The 21,771-nt window shown below is 40.3% G+C and overlaps 1 protein-coding gene across 1 annotated transcript; it reads right to left on the bottom strand.

Annotated features, from left to right (window-relative positions):
• Window positions 1-1,218: 1,218 nt before the first annotated feature.
• LOC105472859 (ATPase H+ transporting V1 subunit D) lies at window positions 1,219-21,762 on the bottom strand. Its single transcript, XM_011726406.2, has 9 exons — window positions 21,503-21,762; window positions 14,769-14,886; window positions 12,434-12,513; window positions 10,875-10,942; window positions 9,138-9,182; window positions 7,494-7,597; window positions 5,113-5,179; window positions 3,871-3,949; window positions 1,219-1,911 (listed from the first exon to the last, which is right to left on the bottom strand). The coding sequence occupies exons 1-9, from the start codon at window positions 21,541-21,543 to the stop codon at window positions 1,770-1,772; spliced, it is 744 nt and encodes a 247-aa protein (XP_011724708.1). The 5' UTR covers window positions 21,544-21,762; the 3' UTR covers window positions 1,219-1,769.
• Between the last annotated feature and the right edge of the window lie 9 nt (window positions 21,763-21,771).

Raw genomic sequence — 21,771 nt, 5'->3', positions numbered from 1 at the left:
TTCTGTGAGCCCCAACCAGATTTCCTAAATATCAGCTTCTCCAGAACAGTCCCAATGTCTTTAAATACCCAAAGTTTGAAATATAGATGAAACAGAAAGGAAAAGTTAAGGTGTAAAAACTCTGAAAGTAGACTGCTTAAATTCTGGATTTTCTACTTTCTAGCTTTTTAACTTAAGACTAATTACTCAAGTTTCCTGTGTCTCCAGTTTTTCCTCTGTAAAATAGGGGGTTAATATGTGCCTCTTATGGTTATTGTAATGAAGTAATATAAACAAAATACTTAATAACAGTGCCTGGCACATAACTAAGACCTGCTATTTTATAGATGTTAAATGCTTGCAAAATCATTTAATACTTTAAAACTGCCTAGTAGAAACTTTATGTAAAACATAAACCACTTAGGCACAGTGGTTTATGCCTGTAATCTCAGCACTTTGGGAGGCCGAGGCGGGCAGATCACTTGAGGTCAGGAGTTCGAGACCAGCCTGGCCAACATGGTGAAACCCCATCTCTACTAAAAATGCAAAAATTAGCTGGGCATGGTGGCGCACAACTATAATCCCAACTACTTGGGGAGTAAGGCAGAAGAATCTCTTGAACTGAGGAGGTGGACGTTGCAGTGAACCAGTGTCACTGCCACTGCACTCCAGCCTGGGCTACAGAATGAGACTCTGTTTCAAAAAAAAAAAAAAAAAAGAAAAACTACCTAGACTGTGATGTCACTTGATTAAAATACAATATTAATAAAGATAGTGTCACAATTTCAGAACTAAACATGGCCAATCATGTCAAAAATGCCTGGAACTGGTTGCAAGAAAGACTGAGTAATCATGGATGGCTCATGCCAAATCAAACTACTAAAAACCTCAGACACCTGATGTGGCCAAATGGTTCATCTTCATAAATGAAAACAAATTTTTATCACTTATAAATAGTAAAAAGTTACCTTATTTCTTACTCTAAAATGGGAACTAGTTATTTTTCTTAGATTAGCAAATAAGGAGGTATTATAATGCCCTCATAACTCACCAGCAATCATTTATTAGTACCCCAAAATGCAACAGTTGTCTCAAAGTAAGCCTTTTTGTAAAACTCTAATACATGGAGGGGGAAAAATGGCCACTCACTTCCTACATGTCTGCAGAGAAAGCTCTGGCTGACACTACTGATCTGAGCATGAGAACATGACAACAGTAAATTAATAAAAATTGAATGACTTATTTTTAAATCATTTTACTCTGTTTATACCACAGTCACATTTAAATTGGCAGAACTGCTCCCATGACAGACAAGACAGGGACCTGTCATGCAAGGAAAAGTGCAGGTTTTCACAAAGTTTGAGAAGTACCATGGTAACACAAGAATGGCTGCAGCAATTTCAGACAACAGCGCCAAGGTTTGCAAGAGGGTAGGAATGAAAGCTGCTCCACAGTAATTGGCCTGAGACCACTAATGCTTCCTAAGAGGTATTTCCTAATATGCTTGGTAAGCACAGCACGTGTAACACAGATGTCAATGGAGTAGGATAACACTTCAGAGTAAATTCTTTAAGTTCCTGGGCAGGTTTTACAGATCTCTTTCATCCATGATAAATGGTTGCTAAATTATGATTCTGCAAAAGTAATCCCATAAACAGACATCCAGGTAAATGTTACAACCAGTGAAATTCTTAGGCCAAAAAATAAATAGCCAGACAAATCAAACCTACACACTATGAATTAAGATGAAGCCAGTGTTAGGGTTTCTAAAAGAACCAGAACAGGAAAGATTATTCAAACAGAAGATCCTCATCCTTCTCTTCAGCTAGAAGATTAGCAGGCTCCAACACCTCTCCAGCTGCTCTCCTTTGTTCCAAATCCTTCTCAGATTTTTCCTTTAGAATCTTTTTCTTCTCCTGTATTTTCTTTAACCTGTAAAATACAGGTGGGGGTGCATTTTTTAAACACTTTCAATATTAAGTAGATTTGATTTCTTTTAGTTTTGTCACAAAGATAATAAACACCTATACCTAGAAAAAAAAAAACTTGGTACTTTTACTAATTTCATTTTCAGTAATTTATTTATAACCCTTTTTAAAAAATACTAATTTTAAGCTAATAACTGGTTTAACCTGAGATAGAAGCCTTTTTTTTTTTTGAGACAGAATCTCACTCTGTCGCCCAGGGTGGAGTGTAGTGGCACAATCTTGGCTCACTGCAACCTCCACCTCTGGATTCAAGCAATTCCTTGCCTCAGCCTCCCAAGTAGCTGGGATTACAGGTGCATGCCGCCACGCCTGGATAATTTTTTTTTAATTTTTAGTAGAGACAGGGGGTTTCACCATCTTGGCAAGGCTGGTCTTGAACTCCTGACCTTGTGATCCACCCGCCCTGGCCTCCCAAAGTGCTGGGATTACATGCATGAGCCACCGAGCCTGGCCTAGAAGCCTTTAGTAGGTTAAATTTTGAAATCCATTCTCTAATGGAACAGATTTTGAGCATTCAGGCATTTTTTTAAATTTTGGCTCAACACAACCCTGAGTATCATGGAAGGACAGAAACTAACCTTTGATAATTAAGATTATAGACCATAATTAGATGGTAACTCCAGATCTAAGACCTCCCATGTCTTTCCTAAATACTCTTGCCTTCACCTACCTCCCATTTCTCTGAACTGAGTATACAGACCCCTGTATACCACCAGTTTAGTATTTATCGCTGTTGACTCTAAATGTTCATAATCAATTCATGGACATGCATAATTTCTCCCCAAGTGCTGTGCTAATTCTCTAATGGCGTGATTTATATACTATTTGGTAATGCCTCCAGGTGCTTTATACCTTCTCCTTAACATATTCAACATGAAATACATATTTGTTGAATAACAGCTGAATTCTAGTTTCTTCTCTCAGTTTTTATGTAGGAGACACCCAATCTAAATCATTTCATTTTAAAGAATAATCAGGGGCCGGGCGCGGTGGCTCAAGCCTGTAATCCCAGCACTTTGGGAGGCCGAAACGGGTGGATCACGAGGTCAGGAGATGGAGACCATCCTGGCTAACACGGTGAAACCCCGTCTCTACTAAAAAATACAAAAAACTAGCCGGGCGAGGTGGCAGGCACCTGTAGTCCCAGCTACTCGGGAGGCTGAGGCAGGAGAATGGCGTGAACCCGGGAGGCGGAGCTTGCAGTAAGCTGAGATCCAGCCACTGCACTCCAGCCTGGGCCACTCCGTCTCAAAAAAAAAAAAAAAAAAGAATAATCAAGAGCCAGGCATAGTGGCTCATGCCTGTAATCCTAGCACTTTGGGAGGCCAAGGTGGGTGGACTACTTGAGGCCAGGAGTTTTGAGACCAGCCTGGCCAACATGGTGAAACCCCATCTCTACTAAAAGTACAAAAAAATTATCCAGGCATGGTGGCACATGAGCCAAGATCACCATTGCACTCCAGCCTGGGTGACAGAGCCAGACTCTGTCTCACACATACAAAAAAAAATAATTAGAAAAAGAATAATTGAGTCTTGGCTGGTCCAAAGGTAGTGAGGTATCTCTATTATTCACAATCAGTTACAGATCAAACTCCTTGTTCTACTCTTTCCCCACTTTTCACTACTGCATTTGACTATCTTAAAACGTATATATTTTTAAAAATTAAGTCTAAATAGTTTCTCTGAAAGGCCTAAGTTTTTGGAAATGCCATGTTATAGGAACATGTAAAATTTGACAGATTTGCTTCCACAACTTTTGGTAATATTTCATGCTTCTTATTTATCAAAATAAAACACAAGCTGTGCTAATTCTAAAGAACATAAACCAACAAGTCATTCAGCAAATAGAGCCTTTGGAATATGGAAAACAAAAAATGATCAATAACTGCCAATTTCAACAAACCTATAGAACTCTTCTCGCTCTCTCTCATCCAGCTCTGTGATGATATAAGCAAGAGTACGTTCAATCCGGGGAATGATGACTAGAGTTAAAAAAAAATAATAATATGTGTGAGAACTTCAAACCCCTTTTTTCAAATTATCAGTGCTCATTTTTATAACCAGTTATTTTTTCCTAATTGTAAAATTAATATGCATTTAATGCAGAGAACTTGGAAAATAAAAACACAAAGAAAAAAACACAAAATGGAGTATAATCCGAATATCCAAAAGAGTAACTACTGTAAACGTGTTGGTGTATACCCTCCTAGTATCTTTTCTATGCACAGATAACCTATGGGACCATAACAAATATAACACTGAATGTGCTGAATTCTATGAATATGTAACATTGAAGCACAGATGTTATTTTAAATATAGTAGCAATCAACTGTTAAAAAATTGAGGAGAGAGAATGCTCGATTTTGAGTTTATGTCATTAGGTTTGACTTTGCATAGAGTTTACCTATTCTGCTTCTAGAATGTGAACTCTGAGGGTGAGAAGTATAAATTATCCTTTTTTTTTTTTTTTTTTGCTTCCACTTTCATGTACGAAGTCTGGCACTAGCAAGCAGTCAAAAAAGTTTTTTTAAAAATGAGATAACTTTCTCACTAACATTAATACAGCCCCAAGCAAAGGAATTTCTTTACTTCAAATTTTGCTTTCTTACTTAAAATTGAGTGTTTCTTTAATAAAAACTAAGTTTATTGAGCAAAAAGCACTGTCAACACTAAGCAGTCATATTTTTTAAACAGTGAAATAAAAGAGATGGAAAATAAGTGCATCAAATAGGAAAATTTTTTAGAAATCAAGGAGAATGGTTTATAGTGATTTAAAGTTAAATATTTAATGTACTCAAAAAGTTACATCACTCAACCATTAGAACTAAAGAAAACACTAAGGATCTTGAGAAATACTCCTACCCTTAAATAACGGCATGAATAACTGGAAATGAAGAAAACATTCCATAATTTTTAAGTCACCACTTTCCTATGTGTGTAACTCCCGCAGATCATACAGGTACTTCTATCAGAACACTTCATAACACTTTTTTGTACTATGGACACACTTCTCTCTTTGCACTGCAGGCAGGGGCAGCATCTTACTCACCTTTCAGTCTTCAGTACAGTGCCTGAATTCTAGCAGTTTCACGACAAGTGGGGGGTATGGACAAGTGACAAAGCACCTCAGAGTACCTATACTCACCATGTTCAATGGCATTTACACGCCTGTTGGTTATCTTAATAGCTTCATCCAAAGTAACAAAAGAAGTCTAAAGTAAGAACAAATTAATAATGTAAGCACAAAGTCTTCTCAATCATTCCCTGATCACTTGACTCCACTAAGATTGCACTTATAGAAAACACTTGAGAACCAAGACAACTTCTTTTCAGCATGCTTAAAAAACAAAATTCTTAGGCTGGGCGCTTGGCTCACACCTATGACCCCAACACTTCGGGAGGCTGAGGTGGGAGAATCACATGAAGCTGGGAGTTCAAGACCAGCCTGGGCAACGCAATGAGACCTTGCCTCTACAAGAAATAAATTTTAAAAATTAGCTGGGTGTAGTAGCATGCACCTGTAGTCCCAGCTACTTGGTAGTCTGCAGTGGGAGGATCGTTTGAGGCTGCAGTGAGCTATGACTGCCACTGTACTCCAGCTTGGGTGACAGAGTAAGACCCTGTCTCTTCACAACAAAACAAAATTCTTGTGAGATTTCCAAAGGGCTAATGCTATTTCCATGCTATTGATAACCTACATGTCACATTTGGTAGGTTTTCAAATTAACCTGCCTGGGCAGGTTGAAAGATCTCATGATTCATGGTTTATATCCTGTCCCTGAGTAAGGAAATCTTGTTTCTCAGACTGTTGACATACTGATTAATATGCAACCTACTGACACTGAAAATGACACTGATTTGTTTCTGAATCATGAAGTTTTACTTCATGATTTACTTGCATGTAGAACATTTTAGCTTGTATTTGCAATCTGTAGCCAATGATTGTGACCTCTGTATTGTACTCTCCAATGAAAAGGACAACTCGGGTATGAGTCGTCCTCCCTTCCTAAACTTTCCCATAAAAGCCTTCCAACTTGTAGCAGACTCTAGAACACACGCAACTTTGTTGGTGTCTTTCCGGGTCAGTCCTCACATTTGGCTTTTAATAAACCTTTATCAAATCATTTCTGCTTCAACAGGCTTTACTTGAGTTGACACTATTATAATTTGTTTACTACCATCTCACCTAAATAACAACATAAAAATGACAAGAAAGAATCAAGCACTAATAACCTAGATATATACTAACTGGCCACATAGGGGAAAAAATGGCCTTCCATGCACAAAATGTTTATTTACATTTACATTTAAATCTAGTATCAACTTGCTGTTCTCACTTAGCAAAGAGTGAAACTGGGCTGGGTGAGGTGGCTCACACTTGTAATTCCAGCACTTTGGGAGGCTGAGATGGCAGGATTTCTTGAGGCCAGGAGTTTGAGACCAGCCTGGGCAACATAGCAAGACCACATTTCAACTAAAAAATTCAAAAAAATTATCCAGATGAGGTGGCACAAACTTGTAGTCCCAGCTACTTGGGAGGCTGAGGCGGGAGGACTGCTTGAGCCCAGGAGATCCAGGCTGCAGTTAGCCAAGATCGTAACACTGCACTCCAGCTTGGGCAACAGAGCAAGACTTTGTCTCAAAGAAAAAAAACAAAAACAAAAAAAATAAGAGTGTACCATAGCACATACATTTTGTTAATAATAACAAGTAGGGGCCAGGTATGGTGGCTCATACCTATAATCCCAGGACTTTGGGAGGACGAGGCGGGCTGATTACTTGAGCCCAGGAGTTTGAGACCAGCCTGGATGACATGGTGAAACCCCATCTCTACAAAAAATACAAAAATTAGCTGGGTGTGATGCAGCATGCCTATAGTCCCAGCTACTCAGGAGGCTGAGGTGGGCAGATCACTTAAGCCCAGGAGGTTGAGGCTACAGTGAGCTGAGATTACGCCACTGCACTCCAGCCTGGGTGACAGAGTGAGACCCCCATCTTGAAAAATAAATAATTTTTTAAATTAAAAAAAGTAGGGGCCAGGCACAGTGGCTCATGCCTGTAATCCCAGCACTTTGGGAGGCCGAGGCGGGTGGATCGCCTGAGGTCAGGAGTTCGAGACCACCCTGACCAACATGGCGAAACCCCGCCTCTACTAAAAATACAAAAGTTAGCCAGGCATGGTGGCCCATGCCTGTAATCCCAGCTATTTGGAAGGCTGAGGCAGGAGAATCGCTTGAACCCAGGAGGCAGAGGTTTGCAGTGAGCCGAGGTCGCGCCATTGCACTCCAGTCTGGGCAACAAGATTAAAACTCCATCTCGAAAAAATAATAAATAAATTTTTAAAAGTAGGGACAATGGTACAAAAGCCATCACTTCAGAAATCAAAATATTATGTTTGTTTTACATAGGATCATGGGAACAGTTGAAAGTACAAAGCACCGTATATGCTGACTCAAGACCAGACTCTCCTCCACTTGACTGTTAGAAATCAAACTACAACAGTTCTCTAGGTCTTTTGCTACTTACCTGCAGCGAAGCTAGTTCCACCAGTAGTTCCACTGCTTTGGCATAATTCCTCTTTAATTTAGCCAACTGTTCCCCACCTCTGGCTAAACCAGTCAGTTCATAACCTGAAAGAACCAGTCAGACAACATTTGTAATTAGAGAGTAAATAATCTTCCCTATAAATTTTCCCAAAAGGAGATAATTCAGAATAATAACAAATATGGAAAGACAAATTCACTAATCTTCATTGAATGTAAACATGAAGTACCTATCTCACTTCCCAAACACTATAGGAGCATGCTACTAAATACAGTTTTCCACAAGAATACTATTCTAAATATAACTAGAAGCTCTTAACCAACCTTCACTTCACTAGCTTGATGCCCATTATTCCCTTTGAAAATCATATTGCCTGATGCCCAGAGTACAATGACACTCTGTGAACAGGTGACTCTCTAGAATGCTCTACTTCTTCGTATGAAATGTACTTAATATTCTATATGATTTAATTAAATATTACATGAAACAAGGAAATATGAGTGCCAAAAGAAAGAATATTGTTTGTTTGTTTATGTATTTATTGAGATGGGGTCTCACTCTGCCACCCAGGCTGGAGTGCAGTGGCACAATCTCAGCTCACTGTAAGCTCCACTTCTCAGGCTCAAGCAATCCCTCCACCTCAGCCTCACGAGTAGCTGGGACCACAGGCGCATGCCACCAGGTCCAGCTAATTTTTGTAACTTTTTGGATAGAGATGGGGTTTCACCATGTTGCCCAGGCTGGTCTCAAACTCCTGGGCTAAGGCAATCCGCCTGCCTCAGCCTCCCAAAGTGCTGGGATTACAGGTGTGAGCCACTGCGCCTAGCCAAGAATATTGTTTCTATCAAAAAAGTTAATACTTTACTTTAGAAAGAAAACATGCTGTCAAATTAGGAATGGAATGAATAAGACAGTTATTTAAAAAGTGGGAGTGGGCTATAAAAATCTAGAAAGAATCCGCATTCAGGTTGCATCCTAGTGTCTAAGATCTTATTTGACTTTAAAGAGACCCAAAATGGGAATTATAAGCAGTGCATTGTGGGTGTAGGATACGCAGAAAGACAACACAGAAGTCTAATCAGTGAATTCATACTCAAAAGGCCTTATATTTTTTAAATAGCAAATGATTCTACATTGATATATTTCTGATAAAATACTGAAATATTTTAAGGTATGTAAAGTGTTTTATGACTTCCTAGCATAAGACCTTTTTTTTTTTTTTTGAGACAAGGTTTTGCTCTGTTGCCCAGGCTGGAGTGCAGTCGCATGATCAGAACTCACTGCAACTACCTCCCCAGTTCAAGCAGTCCGCCCTCCTCAGCCCCCAAAGTAGCTGAAACTACAGACACATGCTACCACACCCGGCTGATTTTTTGTATTTTTTGTAGAGACGGGTATTTGCCTGCCTTAGCCTCCCAAAGTGCCAGGATTACAGGCATGAGCCACTGTGCCTGGCCTTAAGACCTTTTGATTAATTGATCAACTATTGTCCTCACTATATTAGTAAAAGGATTTCTAACTCAGGAACCTCTCAACATCTAGCACCATTTTCCAGAACTTAGTTCATTTAAAGAGGAAACAGAAAATCCCAGAGACGCAAAGTAATATAAAAAGTTTCACACTTACTGTCAGTTCCTTCATGGTAATGTTCAAATACTGGCAAAGTAACACCTGTTAAACATAGAAGCATATATGGATTCACAAACCTTTAAGTTCTTTTTGTTGTTGTTGTTTTTGCCAAGGCTAGAGTGCAATGGCATGAGCTCACCTCACCGCAACCTCTGCCTCCCAGGTTCAAGCAATTCTCCTGCCTCAGCCTCCTGAGTAGGTGGGATTACAGGCATGTACCACCACACCCGGCTAATTTTGTATTTTTAGTAGAGACGAGGTTTCTCCGTCTGTTGGTAAGATGGGTCTCGAACTCCCGACCTCAGGTGATCAACCTCCCAAAATGCTGGGATTACAGGCATGAGCCACCGCGCCTGGCCTAAGTTCTGTTTCTTAATCACTGTTTTCTGTGTTTCTTTTTCAGCGAACTCAAAAGTCAAGAGCTTAAGTCTGGAATTGTAATTCGTTTCAATTAATGAATTTAGGAACTTGCCTTCTTTTTTTTTTCTTTTTGAGACAGAGTCTCACTCTGTCGCCCAGGCTGCAGTGCGGTGGTGTGGTCTTCAGCTCACTGCAACCATCGCCTCCTGGGGTCAAGTGATTCTCCCACCTCAGCCTCCTAAGTAGTTGGGACAACAGGCACATACCACGCCCAGCTAATTTTCTTTTTTTTTTTTTAAGAGGAGTTTCGCTCTTGTTACCTGGGCTGGAGTGCAATGGCGCAATCTCAGCTCACCACAACCTCTGCCTCCTGGGTCCAAGTGATTCGCCTGCCCCAGCCTCTCGAGTAGCTGGGATTACAGGCATGTGCTACCACATCCGGCTAATTTTGTATTTTTAGTAGAGATGGAATTTCTCCATATTAGTCAGGCTGGTCTTGAACTCCCGACCTCAGGTGATCCGCCCACCTCGGCTTCCCAAAGTGCTGGGATTACAGGTGTGAGCCACCACGCCCAGCCTAATTTTTGTATTTTTTGGTATAGATGGGGTTTCACCATGTTAGCCAGGCTGGTCTTGAACTCCTGACCTCAAGTAATCCACCTGTCTCAGCTTCCCAAAGTGCTGGGATTACAGGTGTGAGTCACTATGCCTGACCTAATTTTTGTATTTTTTGGTAAAGATGGGGTTTCACCTTGGCCAGGCTGGTCTCAAACTCCTGACCTCAGGTGATCCACCCATCTCAGCCTCCCAAAGTGCTGGGATTACAGGTGTGAGCCACCACATCCAGCGGAACCTGCCTTATTTTTCATTTTTTATTTTTAGATGAAGTCTCACTCTGTCGCCCAGGATGGAGTGCAGTGGTGCAATCTCAGCTCACTGCAACCTCTGCTTCCTGGGTTCAAGCGATTCTCCTGCCTCAGCCTCCCAAGTAGCTGGGACTACAGGTGCATGCCACCACGCCCGGCTAATTTTTGTATTAGTAGAGATGGGGTTTCACCATGTTGGCCAGGCTGGTCTCAAACTCCTTGACCTTATGATCCGCCCGCCTCGGCCTCCCAAAGTGCTGGGATTACAGACATGAGCCACCGTGCCTGGCTGGACCCTGCCTTCTTAAGTGTTCACTTCTATACAAAAGTCAAATTATTTTCAGTAATTAGAAACCTGGTTGTTAATGATTTTAACATGTAAAGCCAATCAACTTGTTCTAAGTAGAAGGAAGAAACTAGGACATTAAGATCTTGCTGTATAAACAGGTTAATTTTAAAATGTCACCTCTTTTCTCCCCAAAGAGTTTCTAAAAGGTTGAAATGTTACCTGCTACATTATCTTTCTTCGCTCGAATCTTCACTTGGGCTTTATTTACATTTTGGATAACTGTAGTGCTGCAGAAAAAGAGAAAGCCTTTATGTAGCAGACTGTTTAGAAATAAACCTCTAGGGACTCATTGGATAGTTTTACATTAAATGAGACCAAGAGTGAGATGTCACAATTAAGTATGTTTTGATAACTGTCCTCTTTCCAAAAAGGGAGAAACATCATTACTGCCAGAGGAGGGCCTCTGAAAGCAGAGAATGAACAATATTCAAAACATTAGCAGTAAGAAAACAACAAAGAATGATTTTAAAGTTCGTGGATTGCTTATGTTTTCAGTCAGAGGTGTGCCACATGGATGTAACCGTAAGAGTTCTTCTACTAGTGTAAGATGGAGAAAACTTCTTCCTAGGTTTCCCGTTGAATTGATTAAGCTGGCGTTCAGTTCCTTTACCCTGGAAACATCTTGCATCTGGCTTTGTGTGACTTCTCAAATGTTACCAGAAAGTGCCTTCCTGGCAGGGTGCGATAGCTCACGCCTGTAATCCCGGCACTTTGGGAGGCCGAGGCAGGAGGATTGTTTGAGGGGTTCAAAACCAGCCTGGGCAATGTGGCGAAACCCAAAAATACAAAAATTAGCCAGTCTCATAACCCAGTCTCAAAACAAAATGAAAATAAATATTATAGAAAGTGTCTTTCCCATAACCACCCTAAAACACTCACATACCACTTATACACTATTGATCTCCACCCTCTGCTAGAAAATTCAATGCAAGCTGTGATCTTGCCAGCACTGGCAAAAATTAAAGCCTACCACTTCAAAGGGCCTTTTTAAGGCCCAAGAGCAGTGAAAGCTCCTAGATAATAGGCATCATGTCATTAGGAAAAGACTAAAATCAGAAACTTCTTGAAAACAACTTCTGCCTCGGCCCCTAATTAGCCAAGTGACCTCAGGAAGGCATTTAATTAAAACTGAGAATAACAGTGCTTGCCTTACCTATCTCACAGTGTTATTTGGAAAATTACATAACATATATAAATTGGCATAACACATTTGCAAGCCATTTTGTATGCTTTGTAAACGATTTACTGATGTCCCAAAGCCATGAAGTTCATGCCTTTTAAATAATCCAATTCTCAAAAATTTATCCTAATAATTCAGTAGAAACAAAAATACATATGTGTAAAGATGTTCACTACACTTTCCCTAATATTCCAAAACCATGAGAATTAACCCAAATATCCAGCATTAGGAGAAAAAAAAAAATACATCTTGAGAAAGATCATACAGCCATGTTGAAAATAAGGAAAAATGTTTATGATACAACGTTAAATGAAAATGGACGCTAAAATATTAAATATCCTGCGCCTGCAACTATGTAAGAATGCATGTGGAGGATGACAGTGCAGTTAAGGTGATGGGGTTAAAAGAATTCTTCCTTATTATTACTATATCATTTGTCCTTGATGGTTATTTCTAAATTAAAAAATGTTTTTTAAATGAAATGATGAGCCTGACATCACTTTGTTTTGTTTCAAAACACCCCGTTTAGTCTCCTTACCTGAAGTCACCTGCTGTGAACTTGGCTTCGGCTAGTGAAAAGGCAGCTTCTCTCATCACTTCGCCCATCAACATTTTAGTCTGGAAAAGCATAAATCAAGAGCAGATTCAATCAAGCCTTTTACAAGGAAAAATCCCATCATAATTATGTTCCTTTAATAACCATCAGTATTTTATGCTGGCTGTGCATGTAAATATTTGTTTGATAATGATAAAACAAATAGAAATTTCCAATTTTTAACAGTTTTGGTTACGATCACTAACAATATTACAAAACTATGAGTTTTATAAAATTAAAACAGAATAAATGCACTGAAAAACAGAAAACTGAATCTTTACTGAAGGACCTAATTTATTACTGAATGGGTACAAGCTGATCTACTCAAACTAATCTCTTAAATTCACTGCAGTTGCAGTCAAAATCCTAATGCTGTATTAATTTTAAAGTACATCTGGAATATCTAATGTTTCAGAATATTCAATAATGTTTCAGAAATAGAAGAAAAAATGGGTCAGCTGGGTAGGGAGTTGGCTTCCCAGGTATTAAAAAGGTACAGCTACAATAAGGAAATATTAATACATCTGGTATGGGACAGTTAAGTCAATGAAATAGACTAGAGGGTTCAGAAACAACCCCAGGTCAATATGGAAATTTAGTAAAGAAACCACTCAACTGTCTACACACTTACAAAATGATAAAGCTACCTACCTCACATCATACTGCCCCCAAAATTCAGACATAATTAAGATAAAGATTTAAAGAAAAAAACTGTAGAGTAACCAAAGAAAATGTGGTATAACATTTTTCCTAATCATTTTAGGTCTTTTCTAAGCCTTATGTGTAACTCAGAAGCTATATAAAGAAAAAGACTAACAGATTTGACCAAAGGAAAAAAAAATTTAACTTTTTTTTATTTTTCTTTTTATTTTTTGAGACAAGGTCTCACTTTGTTGCCTGGGCTAGAGTACAGTGGTGTAATCATAGCTCACTGCAGCTTCAAACTCCTAGGCTCAGGCAATCCTCCTGCCTCAGGCTCCCAAGTAGCTGGGACTACAGGTGCATGCCACCATACTCCGCTAATTTTCTTCTTATTATTATTATTATTATTTTTGTAGAGATAAGGTCTCACTATGTTGCCTAGGCTGGTCTCAAATTCCTGGGCTCAAACCATCCTCCCACCTCGGCCTCCCAAAGTGTTGGGATTACAGGCATGAGTCACCACACCTAGTATTAACTTTTTTTTTTTTTAAGTTAAAAGATAAGAAAAGGCATGGAGAAAATACTTTTAACATTTTACACATTAGGCAGAATAGACATAGAACCTCTACCAAAGAAAAAAAAAAAAAAGACATTTACCAAGAAAATCAAATTGCCAGTAAGCATGAAAAGTTCCTCAACTTCACAAATAATCAAAAGTAGTACAGGGCCAGGCACAGTGGCTAACGCCTATAATCCCAGTGCTTTGGAAGACTGAGGTGGAAGGATCACTTGAGCCCAGGTGTTTGAGATCACCCTGGGCAATAAAGCAAGACCCCATCTCCACAAAAACTAAAAAAATAAAAATAAAAACAGCACTCATAGGAAATACTTTTGTTAAGTACATACAGGTTTAAAAATAAAACACAAAAACTGTAAACTCAGCACTTTGGGAGGCCAAGACGGAAAGACTGTTGGAGCCCAGGAGTCAAAAAGACCAGCCTTGGCAACATAGTGAGACCTTGTCTCTACTAAAAAAAAAAAAAAAAAAATGAGCTGAGAATGGTAGCATACACCTGTAGTTCCAGCTACTTGAGAGGCTGAGGTGGGAAGATCACTGGAGCCCAGTTTGAGGCTGTAGAGTAAGACCCAGTCTCAAAAAAAAAAAAAAAGAAAAGAAAAGAAAGAAAATGTCATGCCATGCAGTAGTACATGCTACAATAAATTAAAATAAGGAATTGTGAGAGAAGCAAACATGGTATTCACTTTAGATTGGGTGAACAGGAATAGCTTCTCTTAAGAGACTAGAACAGCCAAAGGATCCAGTTATAAGTTCTGGGGAAACAGTATTTCAGGCAGGAAAAAGAGCTAATGAAAAGTACCTGGAAGACCTTAGGAAGAACGCTCTAAATGAGGTAAAAGAGGCAGGCAGGGGGCCAATCAGATCAAGTGGAGCTTTACATGCAACACTGAAGAGTTTGGATTTTATTAAATGAACTATTTGATATTTGACACTTGTTAAACTTATAATGATATTTTTACTTTTGAAAGAAAAAATTTAATTAAAATAACCAAAAAAAAAGTGCTAAGGGCCATGCTGGATTTTCCCAAAATGAATACTATTCTAAGTTCATTCTACCTCTATTATCTTCTTTAGGATCTGTCGAAATCGAAGAGTTAAGGCATCAGATTTTTTCTTCAGGAGGTTTCGACCTGTCTGTGCTCCCTTTAAACGAGCCTTCATGATAGTCTGTGCCCTATATAAACATAAACAAAGTTAAAGACATCTATTTTCATTGTTTAAAAGACAAAAAACCTCCCCACCAGTGTTAAAATTATCCTTTATCCTTTGATGTGATGAGAGGGAGAATATATAGAGAATTTGTAGCTGACAGGTTTAACTGATGCTATGGCTTGAATATGTCCCCAATCTTCATGTGTTGGAAACAATCTCCAATGCAACAATGTTGAGAGGTGGGACTGTTAAGAGATGACTGGGTCACATGGGATCTGACCTCCATGAGTGGATTAATGTCATTATGGTAAGACTGGATTCCATATTGTAGGAGTGGGTTGGTTATAAATGTGAGTGCAGCTGGGCACACCTGTAATCCCAGCTAGAGGTGTAAGTGGGAGGATCCCTTGAGCCCAGGAGTCCAAGTCCAGCATGGGTAAAGATAGTAGCAAGACTCCATTTTTGTTTTTTGTTTTTTTTTTTTTTTTTGAGACTGAGTCTCACTGTGAAGCCCAGGCTGGACGCAATGGCGTGATCTTGACTCACTGCAACCTCCACCTCCCAGGTTCAAGCGATTCTCCTGCCCCAGCCTCCCAAGTAGCTGGAACTACAGGCGTGTGCCACCAAGTCCAGCTAATTTTTTTGTATTTTTAGTAGAGACAGGGTTTCACCATATTGATCAGGCTGATCTCGAATTCCTGACTTTAAGTGATCTTCCCACCTCAGCCTCCCAAAGTACTGGGATTACAGGCATGAGCCACCACGCCTGGTCCGACTCCTTATTTTTTGAGACAGGATCTTGCTCTGTCACCCAGGCTGGATTGCAGTGGTGTGATCATAGCTCGCTGCAGCCTCTAACTCCTGGTCTCATGCAATCCTCCAGCCTCAGCTTCCCAAAGTGCTGGGATTATGGGCATGAACCACTGCACCTGACCCTGTCCCTTTGGAAGGAAATAAAAAGGCATGTGTGACCCTTTCTTGATCTCTCTCTCACCCTCTTGCCTTCTGCCATGGGATGACACAGCAAGAAGGCCCTCACCCTTCTCAGTCTCCAGAACCATGAACCAAATAAATTTTTTTTTTCTTTATAAATTACCCAGTCTCAAGTATTGTTATAGCAGCAGAAAATGGACTAAGACAACTGGTTTTTCAATAATGTAGATTTCTACCATCAGTGTTCCATAAATGAAAAGTTTATTAATTTACAATAGAAACAATTTTAGAATCAATATCTGGAATATTTATTAAATAATAAACATTATCAGGAGCCTTATTTTATGATGCCAACATATTTTAAATACTTATCTGATTTGTAAGTTAAAATAATATCTACATTTTAGTTTCCATTGGAGGTATATTAAGGATTTAAAAATCTATCCACTAATATATATCAAAATTTTAAACGCAATTATTTTCAAGACCAACAATTCCACTTTGAGGAATTTATCCTACAAATTTATCCCCACATGTGTACAAAAACATGTGCAAGGTTTAAAAGATGGGTACTCCAGCATTATGGTAATAGCAAAAGGGAGAAACAAGCTAAATGCTAAATACATCATAGTTCACCTACCATGGAATGATATACAGTCATTAAGAAAGACGAAGGTATATAGGCATGTGCTGTCTATATTACAGTCTTATGCAAAGTAAGGAAAAAATGTGCTTATATAGATGCAGAGAATAGTTCTAGAAAGGATTCAGAAAAACTGGCAAGAGTTACCTTTGATAAATGGTACTGGATGAAAAATATGGATTTACTTTTTACTATATTCTTTTGTACATTTTGCATTTTATTTTATTTTTATTTTATTATTATTATTTTTTTTTTCAGGCGGAGTTTCGCTCTTGTTGCCCAGGCTGGAGGGTGCAATGGCGGGATCTCGGCTCACAAAACCTCCGCCTCCTGGGTTCAAGCGATTCTCCTGCCTCAGCATCCCGAGTAGCTGGGATTACAGGCATGTGCCACCATGCCCAGCTAATTTTGTGTTTTTAGTAGAGACGGGGTTTCTCCAAGTTGGTCAGGCTGGTATCGAACTCCTGACCTCAGGTGATCCGCCCACCTTGGCCTCCCAAAGTGCTGGGATTACAGGTATGAGCCACTGCACCTGGCCTGCATTTTTTATACCACAATAATTTACCACATTTTCTATTAAAAGTGTGGTATTAACATGTTTTGATATCATCAAGATCCTAACACCAATCATTTTATTAATTTGTAAAAGACTCTAGGTAATAAATGACATATATAAGATTCCTGAGAAGTGACAAGCTAAATTTACACTGAAGTCTCCTCACTTCCTTGTTTCAATTTTTTTCCCCATCAGAAGCCCCAATACCAAAGTCAAGCAGAAACTGACATTTCTGTTCTTGCTGCCATATGCCAGATAAAATTTAATAATGAAAAAAAGTAGAGCCCAGTTTGAGGCTGTAGAGTAAGACCCTGTCTCAAAAAAAAAAAAAAAAAAAGAAAGAAAGAAAAGAAAAAAAATGTCATGCCATGCAGTAGCACATGCTACAATAAAATTAAAATAAGGAATTGTGAGAGAAGCAAACATGGTGTTCACTTTAGATTGGGTGATCAGGAACAGCCTCTCTTAAGAGACTAGAATAGCCAAAGGAGCAATTTATAAGTTCTGGGGAAAGAATATTTCAGGCAGGAAAAAGAGCTAATGAAAAGTACCTGGAGGACCTTAGGAAGAATGCTCTAAATAAGGTAAGTGGTACAGTGGCTTATGCCTGTAATCAGCACTTTGGGAGGCTGAGGTGGGTAGATTGCTTGAGTCCAGGAGTTCAAGGCCAGCCTGGGCAACATGGTGAAACCTGTCTCTACAAAAAAAAAATACCAAAATTACCTGGGCATGGTAGGGCACACCTGTAGTCCCAGATACAAAGAAGACTGAGGTGAGAGGACTGATTGAGCCCAGAAGGTCTAGGCTGCAGTGAGCTCTGATCATGCCACTGCACTGTAGCCTGGACAACAGAGCAAGACTCGGTCTCAAAAAAACAAGTGTTTGGGTAATAAAATTCAACAACAGATTGTATAACCTAGACACAGTATAACCTAACCTAGACAAAGTGATTTAAGGGGATATATTTTCATACGACTGGTGTTTTAAAATCGCATGTACTAATAAACCAGGTGCAGTGGCTCACACCTATAATACCAACACTTTGGGAGGCCGAGGCAGGTGGATAACTTGAGGTCAGGAGTTTGAGACCAGCCTGGCCAACATAGTGAAACCCCATCTCTACCAAACAAATACAAAAATTAGCCGGGTATGGTGCCGCATCCCTGTGGTCCCGGCTACTTGGGAGTCTGAGGCACAAAAATCACTTGAACCCGGCAGGCAGAGGTTGCAGCAAGCCAAGATCAGGTCACTGCACTCCAGCCTGGGTGACAGAGTGAAATCCTGTCTCAAAACAATAACAACACACACACACACACACACACACACACACACCCCATTTGGCCAAATTCTTAGATTATACTGGAATCTTTTACCATAGGGCTAAGATCACTAAGACAATTCTATAGCTGAAAGGGACTTTAGACATTAACTTAAAGATTAGAAAAATGAGGCTTAGAAAAGTAAAACAACTTTCTCAAAGTTACTTAGTGAAGAAAAGGCAGGGCAGGAACCTGAACCAGACTTTTGATTCCACTGACTTTCCCAATGCTCAAACTAAGGCTTCAACCTAGGTTCACTGTACCCCAACCGTGTGCCTCCCCTTAAAGACAACAATTATCACTGGCTCACTCTGCACTGACTGGCCTCACAAGAGATCTTATCAAGTGAAGCTGGTTTAGTTTCCAGCCTGAGCAGGAGCTATCCAGCCCAATGTGTGCATTTAACATACTGTATTGTTGACAGTAAATACTAGAACTCGGGCTCAAAGAGCTGGATCAAATTTAAGTCAAATTGTAGTACTGCATATAGCAGTCAGTTTATAGTAAAAGGTAAACTGGTTGATAAAATTGAATTTACCATGTTAATTTTAATTTCCTCCTAGGGAATGGTATCTCTGTGAAATGGGCAATTTTAATTCCTGAAACTCTAAGGGCAGCTTGCACACTGACAGCTAATATGTAGCAGAACCTGGATTTAATGGACTTCTGTTGACTCCAAATTTTTCATGCGTCTTCTACTTCCACTCTAAAATTGTTTTGCTTTCTGTGGTACCAAAGTGGGTGAAAGTAACATCACAGAATAATACTGTTGTTGAATGGAACTGTCTGTGAAACAAGCTGCCAATGTTTTCTAGCCTATGGCTTTTAAAACTTGCTCCTTTGTTTCAGAGCTGCTCAGTCCTACTCAAACAGTTTGACCTTTAGCTAGGATGATGACTTTTCTTCCAGCTGAATCAAAGACATCTGACTACATGACAAAAAGCCTGCTGCCAGCCATGGGGAAAATATTTAGAGATTATTTCCTGCACCTGATTTTCCTCTCAATCAGCAAGCTGAGAGCTTTCAAATAGTAGTTTTCACCTTCATGAGCCTATTATTTTTCTTACCTAAGCCCAAAGACGTCTATTTTTGCCTCTTAGTCTCAAAGTAAAAGTTCCAAAGTAAAAACAAAAAGTTATTCTGACTGCTGTCAAAGATAAACACAGCCAGACATTCGTTAAAGCAATGAAAACAGATTTTATTCAGTAAACCACTGATAGCAGGGGAAAGAGCTGAGCTCAATTCTGGTTTGTGCAGAGTGACTGGCCATTTTAAAAAGAAAGTAAGGGAGTGGCAGGAAGCCAGCCACAAGTAGAGTCAGAGAAGAGAAACTTAAAGGGTTGGTCAGTGTAAACGCAATGCTACCTGGCAATTAGTTAAGTTATTGTTCTATCCTCCCACACAGACTGGGAGACAAAGGCCCTATCCCTCCTGATGATTACATTTCAAAGAAATGGCTCTCTAAGATACTTGAAGGGACACCAGAGTTGGAAGAGATAACATATTCACAATTTAAGCCTGTTTTTCGTAAATGCTCTAAAAAAGGAAGGACAGGTCAATTAGGTGTTGACTAGAACAAACAGTAAATTCTCCTCCTAGCTTTGAGCTTTTTCAGGCAGGCATTTTAATGGGGGGGGGCTGGGGTCACCCTTGGGGCAGGTTTTACGCTGCTAGAAGATAAACTAGCGTCGGTGTCTCTCAGTGCGTAAGTTTTGACTGAGTCATCACGTGCTAGGAGTTCTGCAGTTGCCACTAACCCGGGATAGTCCCCATCTTTATTTCCCCACAACTAGCTTGCTGCCTACTTAGTGCGAACAGCTATTAGAAAATCAATAGGTGAAGGTAAAAAATTTAAAAACTTCATTTCATTAAGAGCTATGTAGTCACCCTGGCAGAGACAAATCTGGGCTTCAGGTTTGAATGTGACTTTTATTTTAAGCGTCCTCAGATTCTCTCAGAGAAAGGACAGAAAGAGGAAAAACAACAAAACACCCCCACAGAGATAGGACCACAATAAAAGGATCTAAATGTCAGGGTTAAAACTGATTTTCTGCTTCCTCACTGTAAAGAAAAAGGGAAAGCCAGGCGCGGTGGCTCCCACCTATAATCCCAGCCGCCAGGGAGGCTGAGGCGGGAGGATCGCTTGAGCCCAGGAGTTTGAGGCTGCAGTGAGCTATGATCACACCACTGCACTTCAGCCTGGGAGACAGAGCGAGACCCTGTCTCTTATTAAAACAAACAACAAACTAAATAAATAAAAATAAACAGGATGAGGAGGAGAAAGGGAGCGAGTTGTTGGGCACATTTGAGAAAACGTCAAAATTTTCTTTACAAACTAGCCAAAAACCTACAGTGATATGCCACTTTCCTGACAAAGAATTAAGGCCCCAAAAGAAAGGTAGCCCACAACTGAGCGTATTCCCAAGCATGAGTTCTTTCAAGAAATATTTTTTTGTGGACCTTCTATGGATTGTTAAGACATTCTTTCCTCCTGGAGAGAGCCCACAGTCTAGTGGGAGAGAAAGACACATAAACAAATATCTACTTTACAATGTGATGACTGGTATTAACACAGGTCTTAACAAGGTGCAGCGGTGAGAGAGCAAAAGCTGTGCCTCAGAAACACAGGGATATCCTCTCACAGCCGGTGACATTTGGTGGGATCTTGGAAAATGAGTAAGGGGATCCAAGATCGAATCCGAGGACTATGCTAAGGCGATTCGATTCCATCCCCACGTTGGCTTAGGGACCTCTTCTATATCCTCAGTAAACGTCCCTTCTCAGAGCATTTATTAAAACCTCCTTGGCCTTTCCAGACGAATGTCTGGCTACATAAACTGTGAGCTCTGTGAGGGCAGAGGTGGCGACGGTTCAGTTATGTAAATCCAGTGCCCGGCTCAGTAAGGGTATGTGGAATGGATGAATCCATTAATGAATAAAGACAGCGGGCCTCCACAAAAGCCCGCCGGCCGGGCGCCTTTTCCTACCCGCTGGGATCGCTTCATCCAGCCTGATTCACTCAGGAGGAATGTGCGAAGAGGCCGTCACGAAGCCTCGCCCTAGACTCAAGAAAAGAGCCTGGGAAAAGCTCAAGAAACAAGGACCCTCACTGTGGCCCAGGGTCTGAAGGGATCGCGCTCTGGGTTCCTAACCCTGTGAAAGCGGCTCATCCCATTCCTTTACTTACATTCTCGAGGGAAAGATTTCAATTCGGTCTTTGCCCGACATTCTGACGATAACTGTTCGGCTCGGGTCCCCGGCCGGGCAACCGAGGCTACAACAGCTCCAGAACTGGCCTCCACAGTGACTTCCTCTACAGGAGTCAGCTGGTTGTGTCACTTGACCCCTCTCGTTGCTAAGAAGCAGCAGGGACACCCATTTTCACTTCCGCTTCCGGTTGTCAAGAGGAGGAAGGGGGAGGACAGAACAGAGGCGTTGCCCGGATGTCTAGGCGCG

The sequence above is a fragment of the Macaca nemestrina genome, chromosome 7 (genome assembly GCF_043159975.1).
Source record: "Macaca nemestrina isolate mMacNem1 chromosome 7, mMacNem.hap1, whole genome shotgun sequence".
Lineage (NCBI taxonomy): Eukaryota > Metazoa > Chordata > Mammalia > Primates > Cercopithecidae > Macaca > Macaca nemestrina.
This window is presented reverse-complemented; position numbering and strand designations above follow the sequence as displayed.

Bases quoted from the DNA above. Each gene is read 5' to 3' on its own strand.
- LOC105472859 (XM_011726406.2), bottom strand. From the start codon at position 21,543: ATGTCGGGCAAAGACCGAATTGAAATCTTTCCCTCGAGAAT. The intron at 9,183-10,874 runs GTAACATTTCAA...TATGTTTAACAG, and splicing joins GAAGAAAGATAATGTAGCAG to GTGTTACTTTGCCAGTATTT. The intron at 1,912-3,870 runs GTTTGTTGAAAT...TGTATTTTACAG, and splicing joins GAGCGAGAAGAGTTCTATAG to GTTAAAGAAAATACAGGAGA.